This window comes from Netta rufina (genome assembly GCF_964035555.1).
Source record: "Netta rufina genome assembly, chromosome: 7".
In the NCBI taxonomy this organism is placed as follows: domain Eukaryota; kingdom Metazoa; phylum Chordata; class Aves; order Anseriformes; family Anatidae; genus Netta; species Netta rufina.
In genome coordinates this window covers 26,333,623-26,356,010 of record NC_140130.1, presented here as the reverse complement: position 1 = coordinate 26,356,010, position 22,388 = coordinate 26,333,623, and the positions used below count along the sequence as shown (strand labels likewise).

Here is a 22,388-nt window from a genome sequence, read left to right as displayed (position 1 = left end):
CATGTCCATTCTGTCTTTTGACTAGTAGCCCCCCTTAGATGCCTTTTTCCTGGCAGCAAGGGGACAGAGGAGACAACAGCTTTGAAAAGGGAATCTCCCTGAGCTCACTGGAATGAGCAGGCTGGGACTTATATCTCTCCCTGCCCTCTCGTGGCTAATGTGGAAAAAATCATGTTCCTGCAAAGGGAAATGCACTTTGATCACACTGTCTGGGTTATATTAATTAATGTTTTGCACTGAGCTGCAAAAGCATAAAATGTTATAAACTGCAGTGACTAATAATACTTATCACTTTATATATTCCAAGAACTCTGCAAATGTCGGGGTAAAATCATCCCTCATCAAACTTTCCTGAAGGTTCGTTACCCTGCATTTCTGTTTCAAGCAGAAGTCAACAGCCCTTAGAAACAAGGAAAGAAATGTCAAATGATAGATTTTAATTAAACCCAAGATTAAATATGAGATAGTAAAAATCTAGTCATTTCTATTTCAGTGGAAAATGCTGCTTCTCTGATCAGAAGGCAGTAATTATATCAAACAAGGGGCTGTGCTTCTTCAACAAGGAAGAAGATTAGAAGTAGTCCTAAGATTAAATGCCATGTAGTGTTTCTGTCATTTAAGTGCTAATGCTAAAATGCCCAAATCCTTTTTCCTGTAAATCAGTTTTGTCCTTAAACAAAGTACAACTTCTTAATTGATCTGAAAGAGACTAAATTGAATACAGAGAATCTGGTTCTGTATTCTGGGATAAATTACTGTCATGAAAAAAATCAAACTGTTTTCCTTCAGGTGATGGATTACGAGATGAGCACCCTGCAGTGCTTCAAAACAGGAGATGAAGAAGTCCCATATGGTAATAGCGGATGAGTTGGCTTTAGGGCTGCATTTAGGCCATTTACTCTGAAGCAAACAACTCAGTGAAGCTCAGATATCTAGCTTCAAGAGCGGAATGATTGCCCAGGTCTGCCAGAGTGCATTTACCTGCACAGTTAACGGAGATGTAGGTAAAATTTTTGAACCAAGTGGTGATATGGATTACTCTGCAGTGTGTGAGTGCTATAGGAAATGCAGAAGGTGTGCCAGGAAAGGGTTCCTCAGTGGTGCCTTTATGGGGCAGGTGTCCTCGTACTTGTGTATATTTTGGACCTTGGCCATGTTCTTAATAAATTCAGACATGTGAATGTGGAGAAGCTGTCATGGCCTCCAGTAAATCCCCCACAATGGGGATGACAGGTGAACTGTGGAGGCTCGGCACAGAATATATCTATCCTGCAGCATAGATGCAATTATTCAAACCCATGGTCACTTTGGGAGTCACAGGACTTGGGCTGTTTGTTGTCTCTGTGAAGTGTCCTTCATGCCTCTGTTGCTCCTTCACTTGGTTAGTCCCTCAGTTTAAGCTTAAACCTGGGTAGCATCCAAGTAAATTCAACAGTACAGGTAATAATGCTGAATGATACATCCTTGACTAGTTTTGTGTCAGACCTAAGCCACAAGCATTAAGTTGTGCCACCTTCAAACACTGACTCTAATGTACTTCCAGCATGAAACACAGAGGGTGGAATGGAGTAATTAGGTTGGGCTCTCTTGGTACAAAGGAGCTCTGATACCTGGCTTAGTATGGAATGAAAGAAATTATGAGAGGCCGATCCATGCGGAGAACAAAAGAACTTAAAGGAGGAGAACAATGAAAGGTAAATTTACCAGAGGTATAAGGGAGAAGTGTTAATGTTGCTTTGAATGGGTGGTGTCACTTCATATCACATGAGGCTGTGAAGCAGAAATGTGGCCTCAGCAAGTAGGTTTGTGACAGTAGGGAAAATCTGTGCTCAGGATCTCAAGTGTCTTGTTTTTGTCCTTTCCCTTTCAGATGCCCAATACATCACCTGCAAGATGCAGAACTGCAGTGAAGCCACTCGAAGCAAACCCTTTCCAGGCTATATTGACCATAACTCCCTGATCGTCCAGGATGACTATGTCTTTGTTCAGGTACAGAACACCCTCTTCTCTTATTTGTTCTATTATTTGATATTCTGTTACTTTCTCTATCCTTCTTTTGCATGCATGTGCATATATGTTAACTCCCAACTAATCAGACCATAATAAAGGCACTGAGTGGATTGTAACTGTTCATTACAATGCTAATGGAGTTTCTTCTACCTTTAGTAGCTTGTCACTGTAGGGTCATAGAGTTCCTGCCTGAAGCATCCACTGTGTGTACTGGAGTAATCCTCCATGCCACTCCTGGAAGCTCATCGGCATTCTCAGATTAGTGTTCTCACCCGCCAGCTCGAAGTGACATGTCAGTCTTCTCCTATTGCAAGGGCAGTAGACTGAAGCTGTTTTAAACACAAGAAGGAAATAGAAAAGAGTCAGGGAAAGAACCAAGGAAGGAATAATCAGGCTTTATTGTTACGCCTCAGTTGTGATTATAGTGAAAAGGCTGAAGATGAGATGTACTCAGCCAAGCTGTGTTCCAGGTGAGAGCTGGAGAATAGATCTGAACTACTGTGGATTTCATTAGCCTGCTGCCAGGGTCCATTTAATAACAGATGAAAAGGACAAAAAAATAATAACAGAATTGTGGGAAACATGGAGGTGAACCAGAAATCATTAGGACTGAGCTGGTTTTCCAGACAGCTTATATTCTGTCATGGTTGGGGATGGAGTGAAGAGAGAGGATTGATATTTTGAATTGAGTGAGTTGATTCCTAATTGCCTTCAGTTAATGAACTCAATCATAAACATAAATACCTTTCTAAATCACGCACAAATAAATCTGGAACATACTTTCCAGAGTAGCTTTTGTGCCTTCTATGTCTGGGACATAAAATGTTTATGAGGTAAGAAAAACAGGGGCACACAATGCTGTTCAGACTCGCTCTCTAATTTCAGATTGACTGTGTGTGTGTCATGAATGACACAAGAACTGTGGAGTTCATATCTAAATTGATTCATTGCTTCATCACTGATGCCTTGATTTTGTGCTCTTCAATATTGTCTTCTCTGTTCTGACCTAATTTTACAGCACACTAGAGAGAAGTTAATCCCTTTGCCCCACTTAAAGTCAAAGCTGGGGAGATTGTCTGCCTTTTTGGACAGCCCTTGTATTTTGATGCTTTTCACTTTCTGCCTATAAACTGTTGTGCAGCGTTATCAGTACTGTAACATTTCTTTATTCCACCTCAGTGCTAGCTGTATGGTAGAAGGAGGAGAGTGTGAGGACAGGAAATCTCTTACAATCTTTCCCTTAATGTCATGAGGAACTTTTCACAACCTTAACTGGTCAAAGAGATAGTACTTGCCAAGTGGTAATAATTAACACTTGCATGAATGAAATAATATTTTAATCCCTGGAAACAGTCCCGTCCCCCTCCCTTTTTTTTTCCTTCCTAGTAGTCAATGAATTAACTGCTGACGGGTAATTTCAAATAGCATTCTTCTAAGGATTACATATGTAAGTTATCTGGCTTACAAGTAATAAAATAAATAATTGCTAAATAAAATGCTGAGTGATATTGGACTTTACCATATCCCAGACACTGTTCTTCAGAGGAGGATTAGTCTCACACTAGACACGGAAGGGATGGAAGAATAGATGAGTTCCATGAGAACCTGCCCCAGCCTTCATCTCCATCTAGCTTTTCTGCAACTAAAGGAGAATTAGTAGGTTCAAAAGGTGAAAAGAAGGGAAAGTGGGTTCTTTTTTCCCACTACATCCTGTTTTCTTTACAAACACATATTCACTCTGGCCTTCCTTCCCCAAATTGTTGATCAGTTCCCTCAAAAAATAGTTGAAGAGCTTTAATATAAGTAGTTCTTAGCCTCTACGTATCTTGCATTTTAAACGATTGCAGTGTCTTTTAAAACACTCACTGCTAAAGTGAAGTCTTGATAAGTCCAGATAGCAGGCAATTAAAGCAAAGTTCTGCATGGAGAATCCCTCAGAATATTTTTTCCTTCAGTGTCTTTCATGCATGGATTTCAAAGTAATTTACAAACATTGATTATGCTTCAGCAGCTAACATTGTCAGCTTCTTCCCTGTCCCCCCCCCCCATTAAGATGTGGCATAAAATGAAACCACACATTGTTTTAACCCAGTGTGTTCAAGGGATTGCCATCAGTATTTAGGCACTAATATAAATAGCCAGATTTACAGAAATACCAAATCAGCTCAGGTTCTCCTGCCTTCGGGAGATGTGAATGCTTAGGTGATCTGGAAACATGGCTTGTGCAGGGCCACACAGGAACCAGATCTGGAGATATATATAGAAATCAAGCATCGTGTCTGCCAATCTGGTTCCCTAACCAATAGACCACATCAGCTCTACAAACAGAAAACAGCCTGTTTTGTGGTAAGAGGAGAGCAGATGGTCAGCAGGTGACATAATGGCCTAAACGAAGCTAAGGTTACACCTTCCCAATACTTTCACCTGAAATTCTGGCCTTTACCTCTCTTTGTAGAAAAGGGGATTTCTCTTACTCTCTCTTTTTCAGCCACTGTCAGTTGGATCAATGGTTATTCATCACCTGTAACAGCACTGCAGTTTTAAGCCACCGCCACCAGTGCTATGTTGTATGCCTTGTCAGTTTTTGCTTGGTGTTTTCACTGGCAATAAAAATATTAAAAAAAAAAAAAAAAAAAAAAAACACACAAAAAAAAACACTGAAGATACCTTTTCTGCTTTTCTCATAGTTAACGTCGGGTGGACGACCACATTATTACGTTTCTTATAGGAGAAATGCATTTACACAGATGAAGCTGCCAAAATACTCCTTGCCCAAGGTAAGCTGTTGTTGCTGGAATGCCCATATGTACCTACATATTTTTGATTATTCAGAAATTATTGAATTCAACACAAGTAACCACAAGATGACATGCAATGAGTGAAAACATCAGTCTTTTAAGAGAACATTTCCAAGCAAAACGGGACTCAAAGTCACCACTTTGGCTAGTCAAGGACATCAGTATGAAATACAGACAGATACCATGGCCTATGTCAATTAATTTTTGAGGGATTCTCTTTTCTTGTGTGTGTGTGTTAAAATTCCCTTCTTCTTTTCCTGTTCTGAGTGGGTCACTTTTTGTACTTTACCTCATTAGCAGATTTTAATGGGAACCAAGCAAAGAGATGGCTTTGTGTGTCTGCTCCTTATCCTCTCTAATTAAGAACAATGGTGAATTAGCATGGGAGCTTGAAAGGCTATTACTGCCTTCTGTTGCTGATTTTTTTTTAAAGACCTGTATGAAATGTTAGCTCCATTTTGAAGGAATCACCATTTTGCAGCTGGTTTCCTAACTGCTTCTTAACAAAGACAAAGAGCCTTTTAGTTCTTGTTATAGCCTGGCTTAAATGAAATCTAAGCTCAAAGGAAGCAAATATCTGGTGGATTCTATGTGAGATCTAACATCTGGAGACAAATGACGATCCCTGCTTAATTTGTGGGAATGCAAAAGGGAAAAAAAGAAAGTGCAAGGTCAGCTTGTTCCTAGAAGTTGAAAGTACATCATTATTTGTAGATGGAAATATTCAAGGGGATAATTTGGCTATTATCACAGCTGGTTGTCTTTGATTCCTCACTCCAACAGGCCTGTCTAAAGTGGATTGACTAGGTGACCTTCATCATATAACCAGACTGTAGCTCAAACCCAAGCCTTCAGAGCCATATCTTACTTACACAACTGTTGTACCTTTGTTCCTGTTTACATCACTGGAAAAATCCAAGCTCTCAGGACTTTGGGGACCCTGCCATGATATTTTTTTTTTGGGCTCTGACGCAAGAGAACTGTCCAGTGAAACATAACTTAAACGTTTCTGTTAAAGTAGAACATATATTTTTGCTATAAAATGCAAAGATCTGGAGATTGAATTCCCATTGTACTTCTTTCTACAGTCCCAGGCAAACCTTGTACTTTGTGTGAGACCTAAAACTCTCACTGCCCCAGAATCTTCAGTCATGTTTTAAGATATTACTCTAAAGCATAGATTGAAACTTCCCATGCAAGTGGGAAAGAATTACTCTGTCAATTCAAATACAATCTAAACAAGTATAATATGAAGTAGTCCTTAGCAGACGAATTGCATTTTTAGGATGGGTTTTGTAACATCCAAATCAGAATTGTTATTTATAACTGATTCAGACCATTTGCAGAAAGACTGATTGTTTTGAGCTGGTTATCTGCTTTGCCACACACTTATTTCTCCAACTGTCCACCTTCTCAAAGAGATCTCTGGAAAACCAGGGAAAATATACTATGATTAAATTCCAGCATGTTCTCAGAGAATAGGTATAAGAGTAATACATTCATGTTATTTGACTGGAATTAAAAAGCAGATATTTAAGGAGATAAGATGCTTTGTCACAAACTGGGAATGTCTTCAAAGACCGAAGAGCTACATTTGGCTTGGAAGGAGCTACAGTGGAGCTGTGGCTGTCTGGGAGTTTGATATCAAAGCAAGATAGCTGCTTTTATTAAAAATGTACAAAGCACTATATTATTCAAAGGAATTGAAACAAACAGCTTCTTTTATGCCTAAATTCTCTTTCATCTCCTTCAGCTAAGAAAGTGGGGCCAAATATGGTAAACAGTGCTAAGCGACTTCTGGAATTGAAGATAGAAATATCAAGCTTTTTGTCTCTGCATGTCGCTCCTCCTGAACTGGAGGGGTATGATGATAGGCAGCTCTAGCAGGTGATATTGCTGTTCGAGCAGGAATGGCCTATAGCAAATCAAAACTAAAATATTCTGGCTGTTCGCGTCGATATCCTGGTAACCAGTTTGGTTAAAAGCCTGAATGAATGTGAAACTCTCTCCAACACAAGCATATGTCTTCATACACGCACAAGGTTGCATTAACCCTGTAAACGGTATTTATTGAGACTTATTAACTTCTGCGGTGAAGTTTCTTTGTGAAATGCTACTTCCCATTTTGTACTACAGCACCACAGTATGTTCTCTTTTACAGACTCTGTATTATCACTCACAATAATCACCTTAAATGTACACACAGGGTGCTCAAACTTTCTCCATTTTAGACCGATGCACTGGGCAGACATCTTTGAATACAAAAGCAAGACAACCAATTTCTCATTATAAAATACCTATCCATAATCTGGTGCTGGACTGAATACTGATTGAATGGTGGCTGTGGTACTTCTGTTTTAAATTCATTATCTTGTTTCAACCTCAGAATAATGGTAGAAGCAATAACCAAATAAAAAATCCTGAAATAGAGATGTTAAAAAGAGCTGATAATCTCAGTAATTGACAGGATAAAATAGGCACTACGCATTGCTGATATTTAACTTGTCAGGAAGGAAAGTACCCTGACCAAGTGCAAAAAGGGTAACTGAAACATGTTTAGTGATTCAGAAAACCTTGGCCTTTAGTGATTTGAGCAGATACACGATCAGACCCATGCACAACATCATGCTCTGGCTTTGTCTTTGGAAAGTCAAGAAGGACAGATAGTAGAACTGCATATTAATGTACCTCCACTGTGGGCTGGAACAGAGGAAAGCTCAGTTTCTCATAGGCAGGTGCATGGGGAGTCCCCTGAGGTAGCAATGGCTGTATGAAAAAGGTTCTTCCTTTCCCCTCCCTCTTTCTGTAGAGAGCTCAAATTAACATTTTATTATTATTATTATTATTTTATTTTATTTTATTTTTTGGACTAGTGGAAGACTCAGTCAAATTCTTGCTCCATATCAATATGAAGGCACCTTTTTATTATTTATTTATTTATGTATGCCTTCCTAAAAAACACTACCTACCATGAAAAGCAAAAAAAAAAAAAGTTAATGAAAGATGTGAATGTGATATGCTGATCAATTTTGATTTTCCTATTGTGAAAACCAAAAAATCTTTAATGTTGATCAATAATGTGTTTGATGCCTGTATACTGAATCCATTCTATCAAACCAGTGAATTGTACCTGCATCTACTGGACAAGGCTGTATTCAGATGAAAAATTAATGGATCCAGAAAGGCAAACAGTTGGAATATTATTTTCTTTGACTTTCTACACTATGTGTATTATGCTATTTCTGTCTCAATATGTGCTTCTCTAGGCTTAAATTTCTTTGAGCAAGCCTTGCTGTGTTCTTAGACTTGCATATTATTTCATGATCTGATCAAAGCTCAGGAAGCATCCAGCAAATATATTAACTCATTTGCTTCTTAAACATACTTGAAATTGCCTTTAAATTTTCCTGGTGTTGATCAGAATACCTTTTTACCTCTCTGCCCTAGTTATTAAAATACTACTGATTAAAATGGTATATTAATGAAACTGTACATTCACCAGACAAAATGAGCTTTATTTATATTCTTTCTGTTTAAGTAGAGAGGTCTGTCCATGTGTATGCACCCCTATTTAATCTCAAGTTTAAATTTGAGATTACAGCTGTGCTAGCCAATGCTGCCTGAAGCACACTGGGGTCATCTACTCATGTAGTTCTACCAGCAGATTGACTAGGGTGATAGTCTGAAATGAGAAGCCTCTGACAAACAGCTGTGACAGTTACTTCTATTAGCACAACTGGGGCTGAGAGAGGATATCTGTTCACAGCCACAATCAGTAGAAGCCAATGGGACTTATATTAACTTTCCTGTTGCCTCAGGATTTAAAACAATCTCTTCCTCCACAAAAATAGCCCTTCTTCTGGGATAAATTTTTCTGCAGCACAAAGAAGCAGGTAAATCAAGTGAATATTCATTCACTCCATACTCAGACCTGGATGTGAATAAATGAACTACTTTTCTGAATTTTAACTTCATGGTGAATCCACTTTAAAATTTATGTCAGATTTTTTCTGTATATTATTTTTCATCTTTACATTATAATACTATATCTGAAAGTATTAATTCCCCCTTATAAAATAACAAGAAAGTAAATTGTCAAAGACCGTTATTAACAGAAGGAAGAAGTAGCATCAACTTCCAAAGAATATATTTTCTGATAGAGCTCCCAGTTTTGCATATAGAAAGCCCTGGCTGAGATTAATGGATGCAATATAGCTTTGGGATATCTGCCCAAAGCAGACAGCTGAATCTTTTGGGAATCACCTAGTTCTAAGAAGTCTAGATTTGTTGTCCTACCTCCACAGATTTTTAAGGCACCAAGGAACTCAGGGCTCCTGTATTGGGCAAATATAGCCTGGGAATTTCAATGGCTTAAAAACAAAACAAACCAACCAACCAAACAAACCAAAAAAAAACACACTAGAAAGAAGGATTCAGGTTTAATAGATTTTTTTTCCTTTTTTTTTTTTTTTTTTTAATTTTTAATTATGCACTCTTTTCATTGTTTATTGTCTACTGTAGCACAGAACAAACACAGAAAAATAAAACAAAACCTCACTCATAATGCTAGTGATCTAACTACAATTCTGCTCTTTATATTTAGTGAGGCTTAGGAATGTCTGTCTGTTCTGTTGCTGGAGGGGTGTTTAGCACAGTGCTCCAAGGCCTTGGCTCCTAGGTGACACTGTCATTAGAAATAATAAACAGCAGGAACATTGGCTCTAGGTGTTCACCCATTATATCCTTCTTGTATCAGCTTCCTAGCGTACTTGGTTTCTGAGAGATAGGCAAGAAGCAGGTGTTTCCAATACTGCTTTTTTTTTCTTTATTTGTTTAAGGAGTTTTAATATCTGTGATTGTACTATCACAAATGGTATTGTTCAAGCACCAAAAATTAAAAACAAACAAATGAAGAAACACGAAAAAAAAAGTACTCATTAAAATGAAAATTTTGGTAGGGTGGGGAGAGTGCTGCTGTATGACACTGTATTTCCAATGTAAATATTCAATTAACACCTTATCATTTAATTACTGCTTTGAAAGTTGGCAGAAGAGAGCTGTTGTAAAATATTCCTAGATGGAATTCTCCACTTAGATGAATGTTTCTCCAATACAGGAATGTTGTCTGCAGTTTTCAATTAATCTCCAGCCTAAATATATCCTTTGCTCCTCTACAATTACTGTGATACTCTCGGAAATGACAGAGCAGAGATCCCTCTTGTAACATGCCTCTGTTTTCTTTCCGCAGGACATGCATGTTATCAGCACAGATGAGAGTCAGGTGTTTGCAGCTGTTCAAGAGTGGAACCAGAACGACACATACAATCTGTATATCTCCGACACCCAAGGGGTGTATTTCACCCTGGCCTTGGAAAACGTCAAGAGTAGTCAAGGACTGGAAGGGAATGTGATGATTGACCTCTATGAGGTATGTCATGACTCCAAATTTCTCATTCCTATCTAAAAATCTCATATGACCTCAGTACCATTGCATTCTTCCGCATCAGCCTCATAGTATGCATATGAACAGCAGAGCCAAACCTAAACGCATTTTTACCCTTCTTTTAATCAAAGATCTGAGTGCAATTAGATGAGTTTCAAGCCAAGCTTTGCACAGGTGTTGAAGCTAGGTCCAGCCTAATAGTTTGAACAGAATCACTGCTGTGCTCTCCAATAGATTCTCAGGTGAGGAAAAGCTCATATCTATGCATTGGAAGATGTAACAAAACAGCTCATTCAGTTCCTAAGTTTCTCAGCCAAAATCCAGCTGACCCAAGCTTCTGACACACATTGGTCAAGCCTATGGTTCAGAAGGTTCCTGGCACTGTGAATATCATAATTCTCCAACTCTGCCATTTTAGTTGTGCTTCTGAAAACCTAAGCTCTAGCTATAGAAGGAAGTAGGACAGTAGTTTTCATCTATCTTTGTCACCTTCTTCAGCTTGGACTCTTCTGGGAAATGAACTAATTTTAGATAGACCCTTCTGGGCTATCCCATGAGCATAGAAACTCTCATACTTCACGTTGTTGTCACCTTTACCCCCAAGCCTTTTCCAGACAAGTGCATTCTGCCTAAGCTTACCTGTAAGAAGGCCAATTTACATTGTCTTTTGTGACAACTGATCCTAAGAATAGGACGCTCAATGTATGCTTGTAGTTCTCCTGGTCTGATGCCAGTCTTACTTCTGGAGACAACTAAGTAGAAATTCAGTACTCAGATGCTGTTTTTAGGGTCAGCTTCTCTCTTCAGATCTCTTCCAGTGGATTATATGACCATTTTGAGCCAAGAAATAACTCTGAGTTCCTTTGAAAATGAAAACTCTTCCTGTATTTCCCCATCACTGTCTGAATATTAGCTCTAGTACACAGTTTGCCTTCAGCTGCCCTTTACTTGGAAACCACCTTGAATTGTCCAAACAGAGTCCAAGCATTGTACATAAATGCAAATGAGTTGTAGGAAGTTAGGCACTGTCATTTCCTAGTCATTTGGAGTTTTCTACTATTAATCTCTCTGCGATGCTGGCAGCCCATGGAGAAGCTGTTGCCTCTTATTACTGTCAGCTCAAGAAGCAGTTTCACTGCATTATGTAAAGGTGTCCTACATCCCGGGGGGAAAGAAAAGCCTTTGTTTTTTATTAGACTGACACTACACAGTAACCTGGATTGAAATTGATAGAATTAGACTTGTAGCGTCATATCTGCAGATTATCTAGATAGAAAGAATATTGGCTGACACTGAACCTGGCACAAAACTTCCTTTCAATTTGATGTTCTAGCTGGAAGGGAACAGAAAGCCATCCAGCGGGATTCTCCCAGTAGGGTTGTTGCAAATGATGAATGCTCTAGGGATAAATGGAGATCAAGATCAGAGAAGAAAAAAATCCATAGATAAATTAAAAGGAAGTGGAGAAATTGCAAAATGACTCCTTCTGTAGTGACAGAGGATATTTAGTAAAGCAAGATTACTTGAGAAGATGCCAGAGAAATGCCTGTTAAGTGTGCATGTGTCTGTATGCATATGTTTGACAGGTACAAAAAGAAAGTTCATCTGGTTGAATTGTAGTGAATGTGTTTCTGTGTGCAAATTTCTAATCTGGTTCTGCAACAAGGATAAATATCCTCAATTCTTTTCAATGGAAAATTGTATTGGGCATGAGAAGAAAATAGAAGTTTTTCCCGGTGCCTCATCATGTTCTTCTTTCTTTTCTTCTGGAGAAAAGTTCCCAGGAGGCTTTTACTGGGAGATTGTTATTTCAGGGTGTGGGCTCTTCTGCTTCTGGACATTGTAGTGGATGAGGAGAACACTGCCAGTGGGACATTGCTCCTCTTTCTGCAGGTGGGACAATGCAGGGTATGCAAATAGCGCTTCTCTCTGTCTCCTTCCAGTGCCAGTGCATCTGCATGACACTGGACCCAGCATTAAGTGGTTCTGTAGTTGCAAATTCCTAGAGACCATTGTAGAGGAAGGAAAGAACAAGAAGCACTGGGCAGTGGGTACCCAGTGTAATTCCTACACCTCTTCAGTGATGTGTTGTGGCTCTGCTTGACTCTTTAGAGAGACTGTTCTGCAGCAAGGTCATCCAGCCCATGGGATTCCAGCCTGAGAAATACTAGTTGTCCTCTTTAACATGAAGAGAAACTGGCTTTATTTATTTTTTCTGATTTGACTGGTGATTGAAACAGAAAGGGGCTCATTATTAAAGAAGGAGATGTGAGGAAATGTACCTGTAGCTGTGGCATACATTCCTATCCAGGACTTCTACTTTTTAGTAGTATTTTGGGTGGGAAACATGTTTAAGGTTGCTAATGGGGAGTGAAGAGTGTGTTTTGAGTTGCGTGCTTTGAGTGTCTTGTATTAAACTTCCACTACAGCATTAGTACCTACACACAGTGCTTGTGAGGCAGGGAGGGATTGTCTACAAAACCCAGGCAGGCCTGATAGAGTGCTTATTTCTCTGAACACCTGTGGCCATGCCCTTACTTGTACAAGTCTGTGTCTATTATGATTGTATGAACAAGTCATTGTGTGTGTCACGGATGTGTATACGCAATACCTGTATCTCTTCCTACCAAGAGCACACAAGCATGTATACCATGTGCAGTCTTTTTTAAGATAAAGCTGTCCAAGGCTGACAGCATAACTTACACTTTGCTTTCTCTGGAAAGCATTTTGAGTCCCAGCCCAGGACTAGAATCATAAAAAGAAAAATTCATAGGATTTCAGAACACATTTATCACCTGATATATAAAATGCTTTTTAATCATTTATGGCCAGCATTTCACAGGGACTATATAATACAACTATTTCAGGACAACAACGAAGAAAAGTACAAATGGAGCTATAGGCTCTGGACTCTGGCAGTAAAGGAAGAACTATGCTATTTTTTCCAGCCCCAGCTATTCATACAATATTACTAAGAGAGAGAGTACCCCTGTCTTATCAGGATGCCTTTATACCACAGAGAAATCCTGAATACTTATTCGGGAGAAACAAAACAATCTAGGTCAAACATGGAAAATATTGCCTTTTTGTGCTTATGTCAATAATATATCACTAAACTACTTAATTTAAAGACTATTGTCCATTATAGCAAGTCATGTCTAAGTCTTTAAGTAACTTCAAATAAAATTCAGTGCCATTACTCAAGGTAGAAAAGGCTATTCAGAATGAGTAAATACACCAATGTACTGTACCGATGCACTCTACAGTAGAAGTGCCATGACATGTGGCTATAAGTGCAATAAGGTCCTATTAACTGGGAGTAGTGTCATCCAGATAAAATCCCATAATTAAATCCTTTGAGCTGGAACAAACTCTGAATCTGCTGAGTAACCATTTGCCACATGATGCATTTTAAGTAATAATCTCTATGAATAAAAAGCCTTGGTGAATGATCCGGTGCACCAGCTCTGCATCATATGAAAAGATTGGGAAAAGAAATATGAAAAGACTGAACAGGCTTGATGGAAAACAAAAAGTTTCTCACTTTCCCCCACCTTCTCCTGATTTCCCTTCCCTTTTCATTGTAGCACTCAGACTGCAGAATGACAGCCTAACAAATTCATTCGCAAGCTGCAGCAACTATTGGATTATTGATTTTCAGTGTGCTGAGTAGATGGGAACATTCTGCAATGTGAGTTGTGGTTTGTGGTTGACTTTTTTTTTCTTTTTTTTTTTTTCTTCCCACTAAGGCACTTTTGGGCTCGATTCCAGTGTGAGACTGTTAGCATAGCATCTTTCCAAGATCCTTCTGCAAGTCAGTGGAGCAAAGCTCTTGGATAAAATATTGGGAAGAATAAAAGAATGACTGTCTCATTGCTAGCTCTATAACTAGCATTCTGGGTGGGTTTTTTGAGTCACTGATGCTTCAGTTTCCTCAAAATACAAAACTGATATAAAAAATCCAGTGTACCCCAAGTTACCCTGTTGAAACATTTAGAACTATGGAGCACATTGAGATCCTTGGATGAAATATCTTAAGCAGGCTGTGTGAGAATAGAAGAATTAAACAGCAAGCGTATATTTGCATTGTCATTTTCTTTGCAAGGTCAAAATTGCTGCTGTTTCCTGCCACTGCATGTAAGAGACAGATAATTCCCCTGTAGATATTTAATCTTTCAGGGGAAAGGATGTCTACCCAGATGAAAGATTGTTGCTTTACAGATAATGCTATTGCCATCTTACCGTGTTCCTATGCTGCTTCTGAAATATAAGCTTTTTCTTCCATTTGCCACCTTTTCACCTGTGATGGTCTTATTATGTTCCCAGCCCTTCAGTTTGCTGTCTTTTGATATTCCTTGGTAGTTGTTGCCCTGACATCTGCCACACTGACACAGCCACCAGATCCCTGTTGGGTTTGACAGGGCACAAAAGACACGTACAAAGAACCTGCATGGGCTTGATCTATTTTTCAGCCATGTCAATTTTTCCTAGGTAGCAGGGATAAAAGGAATGTTCTTGGCTAACAAGAAGATTGACAACCAAGTGAAAACTTTCATCACCTACAATAAAGGGAGAGACTGGAATTTGTTGCAGGCTCCGGACACTGATCTGAGAGGAAACCCTGTTCACTGTCTCCTAGTAAGTACCTGGGCGGGGGGGGGGAAGGATGGAGAGGGGGGAGAGGGGACGACTTGGGAGTGCTAACAATCCAGAACAATCTTTTTCTACCAGGTAACAGAAGGAGAGGGCAGAACCTCTCCATGTGGTGTAACTCACAGAGGCAACGCTGTATTTTAAAAGTGTGGTATGTCAGGCTTGGGCCACCAGATGGCATATCAAGAACTGGCATTGTAATTGAATGTAATTTCTGGAACAAAAGGAAGCGTCATAGATCAGTTTCCTTCTGCACAACTGATGGTCTCCCCTTAAACAGCAGGTGAAGCTGGATGCCGTTTCTGCGCAGTTGATTCTCTGGTCACTAGATGGGAGGAGTGAGCTACTGTAGCTCACGAAGTTTCAGGAACCCTAATAATTTGAGACTGTCTCATACAAAAAGAGAACTGTTTTCTTCCAGGCCAGTCTGTTGGCACTGTAAAGAGTTATCATTTTCTCTATGAGCTCAAAAGTGAGAATTGACATATTCATGCAAATATATGTACTGCTGTGTGTTAGGTGTTTTGTTGTACCTGTGTCTGCACCTATCGATATAGATCAGCATATAGATAAATCTTTAATCTTCATTATAAACAAATGGTTTCCAAGAGTAAAAGGGAAATACACGGTTTTAGCAGAATTGTAGCTCTCTGTTAAATTGGATAGCTTAGCCTGATATCTACCTTTTTTTTTTTTAGCCTATGTCATCTATACCCTCCTGTAGAAGGATAATAATCTGAACTCTGCTTTTGAGATTTTCAAGAGCTTTTATATTAAAAAATTCTAACATGGCTCCAGGCAAAATCAGGTGCATTACTTAGACTGCTCTTCCTGCTACTGTCCTGTACCTGCATGTTGTTTGTAAAATAAATAAATAAATCTGACTTGCCATTGTGGTTATAAATGAACCAGAGGTTCTGTTCTGCAGGGTCCTTATGGAACAGTTGTTTGCAGAAGTTGCATACTGAATGAAAGAAGATGCTATTACAGCATCTACTATATAGTGGAAGTGGTTCTATGGCAGAGGATAAACCAGGACTGGACGGTTCTTATGGAAAAAGAGAATAATGGCTCCCTTAAGCCTTCCCATCCATGCTCCACAATAATCATCGGTACCTAAGAACACAATTCAGTCAGTTTAAAATTAGATCAGATATGTCTATAGAAGCTGGGGTTCCCTTAGGTATGATAAACTTGAACAAGACAGACAAGAGATCATAATCAGGAGCAAAAGTGTGGGCACTTGTAGGGGCTCATTGAGAACTGACAGAGGAGGTTTTGGTTCTCTGCAATTTGCAGTCACGTCCTTGTAGTTCCACTATGCACAAACTACAGCTTAAACTCTGCCTCATTTTAATTTTGCTTTCTACAAAACCATGTGGTTGACCTGAGAATTGTTTCCACCTATGCAAGCTAGATGGGAGGCTTCTCATCCTGTTTTCATGACCACCTCTGAAACACACTATGACTTGGGTTTGGATAAGTATCTCAGGTCAGTGGGCTTCTGTAGAAATTGATCACTTGATTTCAAGGTGGTCAGGGACAAATCCTTAATGGACTTAAACTGTGTTATCTGAGGCTTTGCTATTCCAGAAGAAGAATGGGGAGAAACTTATCCCTTCCCTGTGATTAAGTCCAGAAGAATGTTTAGCCATGTTTATTTTTCCTCTTCCAACCCAAACTATTCTACAACTCTGTGGTTCTAAAGAAGTTGGGAGGGATAGGGGGAATTTCAAGGTGAAAGCACTGTAAATATGTCTGCAAATGTCAGGGTTCCATAAGGGCATTCTGCTCAGGAAAATCATGGAGAAATGAAATTGTCCCCTGCTCTAAGGCAATTCTGTTCCTTGTCAGTATGACATAGCTGTAGTACTTAAACAATTCATGAGCTCATCTCACCTCTGTAGCTCTACTCTGTCTAATTCTGCATCACCAATAGTTTTACCCCTCTGTGTCAGTCGTTCCTTCTCCTTCTACATATTACTGTTCCTGGCACGATCCTACTTCTACTTATGGCATAGCTAGGTGAATTCCTAATGGTCTATTGTAAATCTATCTTAGCTTCCATCATTACTCCAGGACAGATACTAATGCTTTCACACTGCTGGTTTTCAGCATAATTGTCTCTAGCTATAGCTTGGAACACAGTGATGATGTACATCTCAGCTTTTGGCAGAATGGGATATGCCTGTTCCTGGAGTGACTGGATTATCATCCCAAGCCTGAGAATGGAATACTATCCTGTCTTTAACCTCAGCCTAAACTAAGGGAGAATAAATGCAGAAATAAGGAGATAGAATCTCAGTTGTCAGCTAAGGAAGTTAAGAGGGAATCTGGTTGAAACACAAGGCAAGCAGAAAGAGACATCCCTCTACCAATAATAAGCTCAAGGTGTTTGTTTGGTTGGTTGATTGGTTGGTTTTGTTTGTTTGTTTGTTTCAAAGTCAAAGAATTCTTTGCATTTGTTTGTGAGATTGCTCTGAATAACAAGGATGGAGGAAAGCAATGAAATTCTATCTAAGCCCAAGGTTTAATTTTTCTTGTTTATACCACTAGTTTTCTAGGCTGAATACACTTAATCTTCATAAAATAGCTGCCAAAGTATGATATCCCAAAGATTCTGGTTTTGTTTGATACTTATCTTGTGCTGTGAAGTGGTTAACTGAGGAGTAATTCTATCTTGCAAGTTATGGGCATCTGTCTAGGAGAGTTAATCAATTAGCTTTCAAGGATGGTCTTGTGGTTAAAACATTGGGCTGAATCTCAGGAGAATGTTGATTCAATTTTTAGGCCTATTTCCAATTTCTTATGTGACCTTGGGCAAGTCATTTATTTTCTCTGTGCCTCTCTTCCCCAGACATCTGTTTATTCCCTCCTACATTTTGGTTGTCTTGTCTGTATGGATTATAAGGATTTCAGGACAAAAACACATTTCTTATTGGGGGAGGAAGCATTCACACCATCTGCCACAGAATAATTTCAGCATCCAGGTGAGGTGTTGTGAATATCCTTCCTGGAAGTGTTTTCTCTTTGTATTGCCCTTTGCAGTTGCAGGTGAGCAAATACTGTGACCACCCCTAGTTTCTGGATGGTGTCTAGCATTATCCTTGTACTGCAATACTTGGCCTGACTCCTGATCAGGGACAGTCAGTAGTAGCTGCTAGACATACAAGGAGCACTTGTTTCTAGACAAATTATGATTGATCTGAATAATTATTTTGTGCCCCTTGCAGGATAAAACAGGTCTTAGACATACAAGGTGTTTGGCTAGAATGGAGAAGTTGCTTTTTAAGCTGTGTCCAGTTGTCAGTACAGTCTCTGTGCAGTACTGCACTCCAATCAATAAATCATACCACTAGAAACACTGTCTCTTTACTTAGAGAGGTGATACGGCTTTTAATATTTGATGTATTTATTCCATTTCTGTCTACTATATCTGTAAAGTGTTACAAATTTGAAAGAAAAATTTTGGTAGCACAAAAACTTGGGTCTAGTGAGATCAAATCTATCAGATTGGAGAATTGGCTGAGTTGCTGCCATTAGCTACTGTCTTGAAAATTCTGAGGTGGACTTGGAGTATGTAGTTTTAAAAATATGTTCTGTATTTAGTTCTGTAAAAGGGGAGAATTCATTCTCTTGTAATGTTTTTCCACTTCCTTTATGCATGTCAGCTTGATTTGGTTTCCACTCCCTCCCCGTGCCCCCAGGCTGCTCTAGCAGCTGCCCTCGCAAGGCTGTCAGTTAGAGTTAGGCTGCTCAGTACATCCCACTTGGCAGCTTGTGCTCCTTTCTGCACAATCCCATGTCTCTTTTTCCTCTCTCACGTAAGTGAGAGCTCCCAACCCTCCTCACCACCTTCAGTCACCTTTAAAATAAATAAATAAACCTGCCTTTTGTGGTTGTCTTTATCCACAGGGAGATTTTCAGTTCAGAGTCCTAGACTTCTACCTGGAGATGTGATATATTAAAGGTATTCATACAGTGACTGCAGAGGAAGCCTGCAAAACTTATGAGGCTGGAAAATTAGCACTTAGACATGTAAGAGAGCGAGACCTGCCTCCTTAGGGCCTGAAGAGTCTTCTGCATAGCATCCTGCTTGTCATACAGGCAAGCAAGCTGAAGCATGTGCTTTGCTGTGTTTGCGTGCCCAAACCGTCTGATGTCCCCTTCAGTTTGGTCAGTTAGCTTTTGGTTTTCTTGCCAGTATTTTTCCCCTTTCTTTCACATAGCCTGTTTCATAAGGCTTGGAAGAAAAAAATAAAAATAAAAATAATAAATAAATAAATAAAAGAGTGAAAATAAAACCCAAAGGAAAGTAAAAATTATTAGCAATTTTCAGAAAAAAATAAAAATTAGACAATTTCAGAAATTTCCAGACTACAGTTCTGGAGACAATCATAATGGCCACTTTGGCCTGTGTTACCTTCTTGCTCAGCTGATTTATTCTGTACCATTCCTGTCTGATCTGAGTACCTGAGATATAAAATCAATAAGAAATAGGTAAGGTTTCTACTGATGTATTTGTAATGAAATCTCAAAGGTCACATCCACATGGGGTGATGATGTATTGTATTAAACAACTTTTAAGCTGACATTTCCCAGTTCTGATACTTCTTCCTACCACACTACACTGATAAGTTTATATTGCTTATCATTGTAGAAAAGAGCTTGAGCACTGCTGCTCTGTGAGTCACTTCATCATATCTGTAACCTAGCTTGCTTCTCAAGAGACCCAACAGTTAGGAGTGCTAGGTAGTCCCTACCATTACCTGCACTTTCAAGTCTAGTTGCCTCCTTTGTGAGAACAGCCTCAAAGATCTCATCTTTGTAAGAGAGTTTCACCCTAGTGAAACTCCTGATGGGAAAGAGCTACATTGGAAATGGACAACAAAGGCCTCAGAACAGTGGCAATGTCTTTTAGAGGGTGGCTGGATACAGTGGTTAGGAAGAAATATTTGAACTTCTTAAGAGTAACTGCTAATTGGTATCTTATGCCCTATACAGCACAAAAGCCTGTAGAAATAGGAGCATGCATTTCGTGTTGTGTCTGGTTTTTACTTTTATTTCCCCTTTCTCCATAGCCCTATTGCTCCCTTCATCTTCATCTGAAGGTCTCAGAGAATCCCTATACCTCAGGAAACATCGCCAGTCGAGACACTGCCCCCAGCATTATTGTAGCATCAGGTATGAAACAAAGATTTCCTGTACATGATGTGCAAACACAGAAAATGTTGAATGTATGATAGGCATGGAGGGTGTTGACTAGCTTGTGGGATGTCACAAACAGAAGTCGTCGTGGACCTTCAACTTAACTGTTTTTTATGGAAAATGGCTTTCAGGATTGAGCCTACCAGACATTAGATTTGAAACAGGCAATTTCCTTTTTGTATAGAGGTGTATAGAAATGTATGATTTTTTTTTTTTTTTTTTTAACATATATTTTCTTCAAACTGAGTCTCTCCTTTCTCCTCCCTTCTCTTCCCAAAACTAAAAGCTCTGTACTTACAAAAGGAAAATAAATATGTTTACTCTCTCAATTTGGTAATTCTAATGTTTCTTGAAGTCTTGTATCACTAATCAATGTTCTTCTTACAGGCAATATAGGCACTGAACTGTCAGATGATGACATCAGCATGTTTATTTCTGCAGATGCTGGGAACACATGGAGACAGGTATATGACACTGAATCACAGATCTAAATAGTAATTGTAGGAAACTGTCAAAGAAAAAGATTCAAAATGCCTTTTTTTTTTTTTTTTTTTTTTTAATTCGAAGTAGCTTTTTGCAAATCTTTTGCAAAAAGGGAAGACTTCTCTCCTGAGAGGTAGAGAGATGCCCAAAGAAAAGGACTATGTATGTCATTAAGCATTATATAACAGAAAATTATTTTTGCACTACGCAGTTTAGCTTCAGTTTAACCCTGTATCAGACAGAAACACATTAAAATATGAATATTTAAAGGGAAGGACTGTGTTTCTTGTTATTGTTGTTTGTCTCTTGTACTGATCAAATTATTTTTCTCTTCATCCATTATTATACATGTACTTTCTTATCAGTAACACTATTCTACTCCCTCATGTGTGGGACTCATTTCACCTGAGTTGAATTGTCCAAAGCTCAGTGTCTCTCTACAGCAATTATCTTGCTTTGTTCTGAAGTTAATGGAGAAAAAGACAGAATGCATTTCATCTTGTTCTGAAGCTTCTGTCTCTTGAATGATAGCAGAAAGAGACTAGATGATGCAGTTAAATCATTTTCCTAATATTTGGTGGAATTCCACCTGTTAACAAAGCACTGTTACCTGTCAGTGTGTTTACCTTCAGAAAGGGAAGTTCTATTCCCATTTTCTAGATGAAATATTATGTCATGGAGACCGAGTCACTTTCACAGACTCACAAGTACTGCTACAAAAACTAGAGAGCAGATGTTTGCAGAAAGCAGAAACCAAAAAGACACAGAAAAATAAAATCTGTTTAAATATTTGATATTCCAGGAATCTAATTATTTTACAGTGTTTGACCAGCCATCATTTTAACCTCTACATCACTTGTGTGTGCTATGGCCAGATACATGCATGCACATCAAGTTCTTCAAACAAAACTCTGTCATCAAATAGAGGAAAATTGTTGGTCCTTGCAGAAGTTCATGCTTCTAACTTTTGCTAAGCAGAGGCATTTCTCTGGAACCTGATCAGACTTAAAAAGGAACTGTTGCCATACAGGCTGGGTTCCTCTACTCAGTAGCTTCTGTAGCACATACCTATCCTCTGTCATAATCATATTTGAACTATGACATTTTCTTGTTACTAAGCAAAATAGATCTAAATATATGTTTATTTTTCCAGATCTTTGAGGAGGAGCACAGTGTTCTGTACCTGGATCAAGGTGGAGTACTGGTTGCAATAAAACACACATCTCTGCCTATCAGGCATCTCTGGTAATGAATCTGGTTCTAAATTTGATAGTTTGATGCCCTTCCTTTTAGATGTGAAGAAGTAAGAAGTTAGGCTGCAGTCACTGTTTTTTTGTAGCTACAATCTAGAAAATACCATTTAAGAAATTGGCAAATGAACTCAAACAAAACTAAATCTTGGCAATTCCAGCTTGCCCAGTTTCATCTTGGCCAGATTTTAGATACTGTCAAGATAATTCCATGGCTTCCCTGATTTACTAAGCTTTGGCTTCTTGAATTTGGTTATTTATATAATATGCAGTTTGGATTATGGCTTTTCCTCTTATTAAGTTGCCAAAGTACTCTTAATTTAAAAAATTATTGATTAAATTGTCTTCTATATGTCAGGCAACAGTTATGAATGAGAATTTTGTTGAGTATCACCAGGGTTATGTAGCCAATAAGACAAGAATGTCCCTTCTAGTTAGCACCGTTAGTTTATATGGTAGGTAGAATAGTTTTATGCTGTTTTGAATGTTTTACTGTCGTTACGGTAAGAGTTATATCTAAACACACAGACTCAAGACTGAAGA

The 22,388-nt window shown here is 38.9% G+C and overlaps 1 protein-coding gene across 1 annotated transcript in view; it reads left to right on the top strand.

The window, feature by feature from the left end:
• The window catches only part of LOC311211165 (VPS10 domain-containing receptor SorCS1-like), a gene marked incomplete at both ends in the record, with an annotated part of 286,853 nt that overhangs the window by 213,334 nt on the left and 51,131 nt on the right, over nt 1-22,388 (top strand). The window contains 7 exons of the mRNA XM_084289719.1: nt 1,871-1,989; nt 4,698-4,787; nt 10,057-10,236; nt 14,743-14,889; nt 19,986-20,088; nt 20,500-20,576; nt 21,749-21,840. Of these exons, the coding sequence (XP_084145845.1) occupies nt 1,871-1,989; nt 4,698-4,787; nt 10,057-10,236; nt 14,743-14,889; nt 19,986-20,088; nt 20,500-20,576; nt 21,749-21,840 (808 nt within the window). The remainder of the gene's footprint in view (nt 1-1,870; nt 1,990-4,697; nt 4,788-10,056; nt 10,237-14,742; nt 14,890-19,985; nt 20,089-20,499; nt 20,577-21,748; nt 21,841-22,388) is intronic.